This window comes from Peromyscus maniculatus, chromosome 8 (genome assembly GCF_049852395.1).
Source record: "Peromyscus maniculatus bairdii isolate BWxNUB_F1_BW_parent chromosome 8, HU_Pman_BW_mat_3.1, whole genome shotgun sequence".
NCBI classification, from domain to species: Eukaryota; Metazoa; Chordata; class Mammalia; order Rodentia; family Cricetidae; genus Peromyscus; species Peromyscus maniculatus.
The window spans coordinates 84,716,790-84,727,181 of NC_134859.1; the positions used below are offsets into that span (position 1 = coordinate 84,716,790).

Below are 10,392 nucleotides of genomic sequence, written 5' to 3' on the forward strand. Positions count from 1 at the left end.
TCGTGACTTAATGGACTGCGGGTGAGGGGCACAGCCTGTGTCGCCCAGACACTGTCTCTGCAGAACCTCTATTCTCTACAGGAGGCCCCATGTGGCAGCAAGGGATAACCTAGAGTCATCAGGACTCCATCAGGAGTACAAATGGAGGAAGCGGCATTTAATTTGCTTCCCTTTTATATCCTACATCTTTTTTTACTTAGAAATGTCAGAGGATGGAGTAAGTGTCCAGTTAATTGGGCTAGTGAACCACTTTCCCAGATATGGTGAAAAGCCCAATGCATTGACAGGTAAACTGAGGAAAATGGAGCTCACGTGCACACGTGTGTGTGTGTGTGTGTGTGTGTGTGTGTGTGTGTTTGTGTGTGAGAGAGAGAGAGAGAGAGAGAGAAGAGGGAGAGCAAGCAATGGGGGTATTCACCAATGGCTGGTAAAACCTTCACTGGAATCGACACAAAAATACACCCCAAGTATTCCACCACATGAAACTCTAGAACAGGGATCCAAACACAGAAGTCACACACTCCAGCCTGGCAAGGCTGGGACTCCCAAGAGTAAAGGGACATAAGAAACATATTCCTTCTCAGGCATGGTGGCACACACCTTTAGAAGAAGCCCAGCGCTCTGGAGGCAGAGACAGGTGGAAGAAGCTCCGTGAGTTTGAGGCTAGCCTGATCTACATAGCAAGTCTGAGGACAGCCAGGGCTACAAAGAAAGACCCTGTCTCAAAAAACAAACAGCCCAAAAAAGAAGCAGCAGCATGTTCCAGGGCGGTGACAATAACCTAAGACCAGGGGTGGTGGCGCATACCAGTGATCCTGGTACATGAGAGGAGGAAAATCAAGAGTTCAAAGCCAGCGGAGCCACCTGAGACCCTATCTAGAACAAAACAGAGCAGAAAGCTGGTCGTGTAGCTCAGTGGCAGAGCACCTGACTAGCATGTGCAAGGCCCTGGGTTCAAACCCTAACAGTGCAAATAAATAAAAAGTAAATATAAAAAACCCTATGTTTTGTTTGGTTACATGAGCATATGCTTTTTTTGTCAAAAGTAAGTAAACCGTACATTAAAAATTTGTGTTTTATTGTAGGCACAGTTTTCCTTGATAAAGGTAGTTTTACAATTCCCAGCATTCCCTTCGGTGATGACCTTTACTGGCTACACCTTTCAGGATCGAAAGGACAGCTGCACGGCACAGGGGCTCACAAGAGAGCCTGACTGTCCAATCTGTGCCTCCAGCGGACACCAGTCCACTTCCTTGTTTTTCTGCCGTCAGAGACAATTCCTGGGGGCTAGCCCACTTCCTTTTCCTGGCATTTCAAGCCTTGCTCTAAAAGTTCAAAGAGAAATAGACACTGAGAAGGCTGAAGCAGGAGGACGTCGAGCGTAAGGCCAGCCTGGGATACACAGAAAAATTCTGTCTGAAAAATGTGTAAGAGTGGGTGAGGTGGGGACATGCCGGGGGTCCGTCCTAGCAGCGAGGCAGAGGCAGAGGCAGGAGGGTAAGGCAGACAGCGAGACCATCCCAAACAAACAGTAAAAACGAAGGAGCAAGCACGCCTTTAATTCCAACACTGCGGAAGCAGAGGCAGGCAGATCTGTTTGAGTTGGAGGCCAGCCTGGTCTACACAGGCGGTTCCAGGCCATCCAGGTCTGCAGGGTGGTGAGGGTCTATCTCAAAACAAAAGAAAACCCGTAAAAATAAAGGGCAATACAGACAATGGAGTGCAGGGCTCTTAAACAATTCTGAGTTTTCTGTTTTCTTTTCTGAGACAGTGCCTTCCTATGTAGTCCTGGCTGGCCTGGCATCTGATAAATGTAGACCAGGCTGGCCTCGAACATGTGACCCTACTGCCTCTGTTTCTCCTGGGCTCAGATCACTGGCATGCACCATACCAAACTTCACTTCTGGCTTTTCCAGTTCATCCCTCCATTAGGAAGACCACTGCATCGGCTTAGAGAATACGTTTACTTCCAAACATTATAGACACTGCTACAGATTTATTCCGGATTAGTCTAAGACACAAACAGTGCTAAGGCCAGGGCTTGACCCTTCTGGAACTAGAAAAGATTGTCTATTAATCATGACTGATTATTTTAATAGGACCAGGCTGGATTATCCTAACAGGAACCACCAGGGAATGCTTTACGCATTCATTCTCTGAATCCTTTTCTTAAAAAGCTTTATTTAAGTATGTATGTGTGTGTGTGTGTGTGTGTGTGTGTGTGTGTGTGTGTGTGTGTATAGATATGTACATGAGTGCAGGTGACTGAGGGGGCGTTAAAAAGGGTGTCAGATACTCTGGAGCTGGAGTTACAGGTGGTTGTGGGTCACTCATCATGGGTACAGGAAATGGAACTCAGAGCTGAGGTACCCTGCCAGAGCAGTACACACTTTTTTTTTTTTTTCTTTTGTTTTGTTTTTCGGGACAGGGTTTCTCTGTGTAGCTTTGTGCCTTTCCTGGAACTCGCTTTGTAGACCAGGCTGGCCTCGAACTCACAGAGATCCGCCTGGCTCTGCCTCCGGAGTGCGCCGCCACCACCCAGCTTGTACATACTTCTTTTAGCTGGAGTGACAGGAGTTGAGAGCCACCAGACAGAGAAGCTAGGAACCGAACTCAGGACCTCTGGAAAAGCAGCAAGTGCTCCTAACTCCTGAGCCACCTCCCCAGGTCTTGGTGTGACTGTCACACAGTTTAAATGGATGGACACTGGCTGGCTTTGGGTTTCAATGTCATCTTTATCATTGAGTATACAACCTAGTAACAGAACTTTTAAACTCAGACAATACAGTGGTGAACAATCTATATCTCACCTTTGGTTCCATGGAGCCACATCTGCAGGTGGTGATTCACTCTAGGGACCAGAGCTCCTCTCCCCCCCTTAGTTTAAGTGCTAAATTTTATCTCATCAATGAGCCTTGTTCATTTTCAATTGAACAGTACTTACTGAAGTAGCTGCTCTGTGATTCTCTCTCTGTTAGGTATAGGTGTGGCAGGAGGGGGGGGATATTGTATACACAAAAGAAATAAGACCCTATGCTCTTGGGGACACGAAACAAAGCGGGCACAGGGACTCTGAGAGAGTACACAGTTAAGCGGGAACATGGAGAGACATGAGCAAAGGTTTGAGGGCAGATGTCTGGCCCTCACACATCAGGCTAGAGACAGGGCACCCAAGCCTCTCCCAGCATTGCCAAAAGTACTTGACACTGGAAGAACCTACGATAAGATCATGTTACATCTTTGCTTCAAAATCTTCCATGGCTGCCGGGCAGTGGTGGTGAAGCCCTTAATCCCAGCACCTGGGAGGCAGAGGCAAACAGAGCTCTGTGAGTTCAAGGCCAGCCTGGTCTACAGAGCAAGTTCCAGGACAGCCGGGACTACATAGAGAAACCTTGTCTTGAAAAAAAAAAAAAAAATTCCTCCAAGGCTCCTCATCCACCTCAGGGCAAAGCTGTAAGTCCTTAGCCTGGCATTCGATACCTTTCCTGATCTGGTTTAGTCTCTGCCAAACTTCTACTCAACTGACTTGAGGCCAGAAGTGTGCCAGAAGCTGGAGATATACAAACAAAAAGACGTCTTCCATTTGGCTGGGAAGACAGACAAGCAACAGAAACAATGTGATGAGTGCTGGAACTGTGTCGTGTATATAAAAGGAGATGAAAAAACAGACGAGGGCCGACTGACTCCGCCGGGGAGTGGGAGAGAGTGCGGCTTGCTGGAGCAAGTGGGAGAGGAATGCACTGGGGGGAAGTCTAGGCTAGTTCTCCACAAAAACCGGAGGAAGCGACTTCCAAGCGGTGGGGATGGCGAGCACCGAGCCTCAGTGTGGAAATCTGAAGCAGTAAGAGTGTGTGCAGGTGGGTAGCGAGCAGCACTACAGGTCAGAGGTGAGGGGATAAAGCAGAGGCCAGCAAACGATCCATCGTGTCAGGAGTATTAGCAAGGAACAGCTAATGGACCTGGTGGTGGAGGTCCACAGTCCTAGCCATTCAGGAGGTTAAACTGAAGGATTATACCTTCAAAACCAGCCTGCACTGGGTTTGGGGCCAAGTTTAAGGCCAGTGTAGGCAGTTTAGAAAAACATGTCACAAAGAGTTTAAAAAGAGGGCCAGGGTGTGGGTGGGCTGTGGGGCCAGTGAGATGGCTTGGCATGGAAAGACACCTGCTACCAAGCCTGATGAGCTGAGTTCCATCCCTGGGAGGAAAAATTTAATCCTAAAAGCTGGCCTCTGACTTCCACACATAGGAATGAAGGAGACTGGGGTGGCAGAGTAGCCAGGTTAAAAAATAAAAATAAGCCGGGCAGTGGTGGTGCACGCCTTTAATCCCAGCACTTGGAAGGCAAAGCCAGGCGGATCTCTGTGAGTTCAAGGCCAGCCTGGGCTACAGAGTGAGATCCAGGACAGGCACCAAAGCTACAGAGAGAAACCCTGTCTCAAAAAACCAAAAATAAATAAATATAAAATAATAACAAAATGAAGAAGCTGGGATATAGCTCAGTATTAGAACATTTGCTTAGCGTGTACAAGGCTCTGAGCACAATACCCAGCACCATAAAAGATTAATTAACTAAAATAACAGTTGCTTTTATTGATTAAATCCCAGGTTGATGCTTTCTAAGACTGTAACATCAGTATATTTAATTAATTTTCTTTCCTATGTCTCTTTGCCCCCATTTATTTATTTTGTGTGCATGTGTGCCCAAATGTGCAGGAAGATCATTTATGGGACCATTGCAACAGTTCCGATGATGGATTAGGGCAATAAGAATGAAAAGAATAGCCAGGCGGTTGTGGCGCATGCCTTTAATCCCAGCACTCAGGAGGCAGAGACAGTCGGATCTCTGTGAGTTCAGCCTGGTCTACAGAGTGAGATCCAGGACAGCCAGGGCTACACAGAGAAACTGTCTCAAAAACAACAAGAACAACAAAACAAACAAACAAACAAAAACCCCACAAACAAATGGCTAAGTAAAAAAAAATGGCAAAGATAAAGACCATGAGAATAGTCCCAGATGTAGCTAAAAGACAATCCTGTCTCGAAAGGCTGCCTGCTTCCCCCAGGATCAATTACTTACTCTGTGCATCTTTATAAACTGAGTACCACATTTAAGGTCATTTTTTAATTGCATTTACTTATTTATTTATTTATTGTTTATCACGTGTGCCAAGGTGTGAGGACAACTAACAGGGGCCATTTTTCTCTCTCCTCCACCACGGGAGTCCCAGGAATCGAACACATATGGTCCGGCTTGGCAGCAGACACCTTTACCTGCTAAGTCATCTCACGGGCCAGGGTAAGTAATTATTTTTTTACGTGTCTGATTTCTCTGCTTAGCTGAGAACCCTTAGCACATGTTTGGAACTAAAAAGCTGCTTGATCGATGTTGAGCTGAAGGATGGATGAGCAGGAAAAAAGGAGGGAGTTGGGATCTGAGGATGAGGAGAGACGAGCAGGACTTCTGTAACTGTGCCGGTATCTCCCGTCTGGAGGATGGGAAGGACGGTCAACTGTGGCCGGTCAACTGTGAGGTTAACTGTGAAGCCTCAAGCACCAGAAAGAGAAAAACAAACTACTTGGCAGACAAACTTCAAGTTCGGTAGCAGGAAAGGTCCCAGAAGAGGGGCACTGCAGAGTCCGGGGCCCATCTCTTCCCCTTTGAAAGGCAGCATGAAGTGCATCATTAAACACAGACCCATTTGAATGCCAGGCTAAGCACACAGAACTGGAAGGCAAGTCTGTTGCATCTCCTCACAGAAATGGTTTTTGGATTATCCACATGATTAATTCCATGAGCTATGAGCATAAATAATGCAGAGACTAAACAAGCTGAGTAAGAAGCTAGGCTGGGCACAGTGGCTCGCACTTCTGCACTGGGGCAGAAGAAGCTGGAAGGCTACATGCCACACAGTGCGATCCTGGCTCAAAAGAAAATAAACTGGACCCCGTGGAGCTGGGGACTCCCTAGCTGCTTAGGAAGACTGCAAATCCAAGGCCTGTCTGAGAACAGAATAAGTTTAGGCCACCCTGTGCAACTAGGCGAGATTGCATTAAAAAACAGGAAAGAAAGGAAAGAAAAATGGAACGGGACTAAGGGTGTGACTCAGTTGGTACAGTACTTGCCTAACATGTACATGGCCCTGGGTCTGATACCCAGCACTGAACAAAACTGAGAGTAATGATACATGTACATAAATCTAGCACTCAGAAGGTGGGGGCAGGAGGTTCAGAAGTTCAAGGTCATCCTAGGCTACATAGAGAGTTTGAGGCCAGCTTGAGCCAGGAGATGAGGGCTTCATTGCTCCTGATGGGTTGCTAGTCTTTCTTGAAGGTTCTCTTTCTTCAGAAGCCTGATATGAGACTGTATCTTAAAGTTGCAAAAAAAAAAAAAAAAAAAAAGCTTGCCTAGCATGTACAAGGCTCTGCGCTCATAACCATATCCTAGGACTGCAAAATAAATAAATAAGCATGATTTGTTTTAAATGCACAAAGTATTTAATAGACATTCTCCAAAGAAAATATACAATGGCCAGCACATATGGAAGGATGCTTAACATCATCAGTTACCAGAGAAATGCAAATCAAAATCACAATGAAATACTGTTTCACACCCACTAGAATGCCCATGCTAAAAAAGACAGTAACAAGTGTTGACAAGGATCTGGAGCAATTACGTCACACACTGCTGGTGGCAATGTACAATGGTACAGCCACTCTGGGGAAGAGCTGGCGGTCTCTCAACTGGGTGAATACAGAGTTACCATCAACTGCTACTATTCTCCTGGGTGAGGCTCTACACATGTGTGGTTCCTAAAGGGGCCAACAAACCGGAGGCAGGGCAGCCTGCCTGTGTTCCCTTAGAGAGTACCTATTCCCTCACCCCAGACCCTTTGAACTATATTATCATCCACTCAGCCTCAGTTTCCTTTCTCTGCGCACTGGTGCTGCTCTGCCCAGTCTAACATCTCCTACCCTCTCTTCCTCCATAGAGACCAGGGGCTGCATGTTTTATCCAGGCACTCCTAAGACAACCCTGAGTTCAAATGCCTCTCTTAAAAAAACAAAACAAAACAGTTCTTTTCAAGGGGCTTCTCTTCTCCACTCAGAAGTAAACCAGCCGACTAATGAGATGAGTGGCTGGCTTTCGCCATAGACATATGCATTCACATCTGATAAAATCTGATTTTAGCTCTAGACCGACGCGACTAAAGGTTTGAAAGACTGATAAACTGAAGGAAAGGTCGTATCTGAAATCTAAAGTGGTAAAGAGGTGTAACAGGAAGTTTCTGAAGAAAGGGAACCTTCAAGAAAGGCCAGCAACCTACCAGGAGCAAAGCAGCCCTGATCCCCTGGAGAAATGGCCTTCTGGGTACCTATCTCATGTGCAACCTTAACACCTTGCTGTGGTCCAGAATGAAATACAACTAACTGACCTTCAAAGCTCACTTGTCCAGGGTGGTGCACCGCATCCCCCCCCATCTTCCCAGAAGCATCATGTTCAGATGTGTGTGTGTGTGGATCTTGCCTAAAGACAATGCTTTTCCAGCTAGCCCATGAGACTTTCTTCAAGTTAGCAAAGGGAAAGGGTGACCACTATGTCCGCTGGTCACTCAGAGCCTTCCATCACGTGCCCATGTGTTTGTAGACTTATTACCTGCCCATGAGAAAACCAAATGCTGACACATTCCTAGGAACTGGTATGCACAGCAGGCGCACACAAGTGCATAGACATGAAAACACACACACACACACACACACACACACACACACACACACACACACACACACACACACACCTTCCTAGATCAGCACATACTCAGGTTCTGTAGCAAGACCATCTAACCTTGGTCATGGCTAAGAGAGAAAAAGGAACAAGAGACCTGTCACTCAAAGACCCCCACTACAGCTGCTGCTGGTGGTGGTGGTGGTGGTGGTGGTGGTGATGGTGGTGGTGATGGTGGTGGTGGTGGTGGTGGTGGTGGTGGTGGTGCACGCCTTTAATCCCAGCACTTGAGAGGCAGAGGCAGGCTGATCTCTGTTGTGTTCAAGGCCAGCCAGGTCTACACAGTGAGTTCCAAGACAGCTAGAACTACAGAGAAACTCTGTTTGAAAAACCAAAACCAAAACAAAACCAAAAGAACTGTCACTAATCACCAGAGCCTCTTGGTGCTGGACAAGGAACTGTATCTTACAGTGACTTCGGGCAAGCTATCCTCTGCCAAAGGCTACGGCCTCACATGTGAAATAAGGGACCCAAAGTTACCCACCTCCAGGCTTCTACCAGCTCTCTGCCCAGACAAGATGCTTTCTAGTGAGAAGCAGGATGTCAAACAAAATCAACCTGACCTCCAGAAAGGATATAGGATTATAGGGTTCACATTTGCTGACCCAGTTTCCCTGGGAATGTCAGATGAGCCCAGAAGCAGCAAGAAGCAAGAGGAACAAAGTGTTTCAGTGTCGCCCTCCAGCAGCGTTAGCGGTCCAAGCATCCCACTACCCTGTCAGGACACTCATTTACCCCAGTGAGGATATGGAAAAGTAACCTGGGCAAGAACCTCACAGACACATGCACGCTTCCACACGGGACAGAGATCTGACACGCTGGCTGAGGCTGCGGTTCCTCAATCTCCAGCCAAAGGCCTCTCTCTAGGTCTTCTACCAAAGCAACAGAAGATGAAGTCTTGTTGACCCTGGGTCACTGTTTCGTCTTACAAACAATTTCAAATGTTCAGAAGAGCCGGGGAGCCTCAGGAATGAAATCCCCAGTAGATCCAACACTTCATTTCCCTCATTCTAAACTTGGGGTCCTTTCACTTGTCTGTTCCCAGTGTGGGGACGCACAAAGAAACGGTCAGAAGGCAAGGAGCAAGCCCTCGAAGAGGAAGAGGGCAGACCCCAAAGAAACAACACATAAACAAAGACAGCCAGCTCAAAGTGTCCACGTCCAACTTCTTAGCAGAGGCTACTGCACAATCTCCGAGCACCCAGAACCCGGGGCTCCACTCATCTCGGACAACAATCACCTTTATCACATCCTGGAAAACCACAGGATACACAAGAAGTCACCGTCTTGAAATAAACACCACAGAAAACGGGGAAGACATATTCTTTCTATAACCGGGTCTACACTCTCTCGGGCCTTGTGTCCACTCTTCTTCATCCAAGGGGACCCAAGTCATGTGTCTGTGGTTCAGAGAAGCGGAGGCTTCTCCAGTCGGTACATCTTCATGAAGAAGAAAAAGGAAACCCAGAGAGGATTTCCACAGCCAGGGGTAAGAAGGCCTAGAGGATGGGAAACTTTGGGTAGCCACATCAACCAAACGACCACAAACAGGAATAGTCAGGCAAACCAGTGCCACTTGCCCTGTCAACTGGGCAACGATCTGGCAGCCAGCTATCAGGGACAAGGCGAATAGCCATGCAACAAGCAGGCTGAGGTTAGAAGCGGCGGCGGCGCAGCACCCAGGCCTCCCCTCGAAGCTCCGGGAGCTGCACAGATCAAGCATTCGGGCGCAGGAAGCCAGAGGGGCAGGAGCGAAGGGGAGACGGCGACGGCATAGCACGGGGACACCAGGCCTCGCGTGGCGAACGGGGAGTGCACGCCGGGCCGGACGGCGTGCACGGGTGGGCGGGCATGCAAGTGGCTCGGCGGAGGGGTTGCAGGCGTCACCCGCGGGGCGAGCGTGGCGAGGCCCGGGGGAGTAGGGGGCGCGCATGGGGAAGCTGGTTACCGTGTGGTTCACCCCCCACATCAGGACGCTGAGGATCGGCTCGCTGGCCCGGAATAGCTTCACTTTCTGGCACACGAAATGCTTCTTCTTGGTCTTGGTTTTGCTGGCGCTGAGCGGCGCCACCGCCACCGCCGTGGTGCTGGTGCAGTTGGACGACATGCCCGGGGCGGCGGCGGCGGCGGCGGCGGCGGCGGCGGCGGCGGCGAAAGGGGGGGTGACGGAGACAGCGCACCAGCGAGCGGCCCCAGGCCTCCCCCGAACCGATCCCCACCCCCGCTGCCTCACGGAGCCATGGTCGCGCCCGTCCCGTTACCTCCCCACCCCGCCCCGGTGGTTCCGTCCGCCCCACGCCCCGCCCTCGCCGCCCCGCCCCGCCCCGCCCCGGGGAGCGGGCCAGGCCGCTCCTGACCCCGCCCCCCGCGGCCCCGCCCACCTACTCCCGGCCCTCCCTGCCGGGTCGGAATGGTAGCGCCCGCCCCGGGAGCTTGCGGCCGCCCCGCCCACCCCTCCTCCCCGGGCCTGCCGGGGACCCAGCCGTGTTCACGCGCAAGAGTGAGTCACGGAGCGGGGAATGGGCAGCCTGGAGGCGCCCCATAAGAGAGGCGCCTTGCTCAAGCCCTCCCAAAGCCGGGGTTTGGCTTTGCCTCAACCTGAGGTAACC

The 10,392-nt window shown here is 49.7% G+C and overlaps 1 protein-coding gene across 2 annotated transcripts in view; it reads right to left on the reverse strand.

The window, feature by feature from the left end:
• The window catches only part of Pip4k2b (phosphatidylinositol-5-phosphate 4-kinase type 2 beta), a 31,366-nt gene extending 21,300 nt beyond the window's left edge, over positions 1 to 10,066 (reverse strand). Inside the window, exons 1-2 of one of the 2 annotated variants that reach the window (XM_076543284.1) lie at positions 9,732 to 9,868; positions 9,024 to 9,282 (exon numbers count right to left, since the gene is read on the reverse strand). Coding sequence is in view for 1 of the 2 variants with exons in the window: in XM_006971863.4 (XP_006971925.1) it covers positions 9,732 to 9,890 (159 nt within the window). In the remaining variant the exon portion in view is untranslated. Of the gene's footprint in view, positions 1 to 9,023; positions 9,283 to 9,731 lie in introns of both variants that reach the window. The other variant, XM_006971863.4, reaches the window with a different exon arrangement.
• Between the last annotated feature and the right edge of the window lie 326 nt (positions 10,067 to 10,392).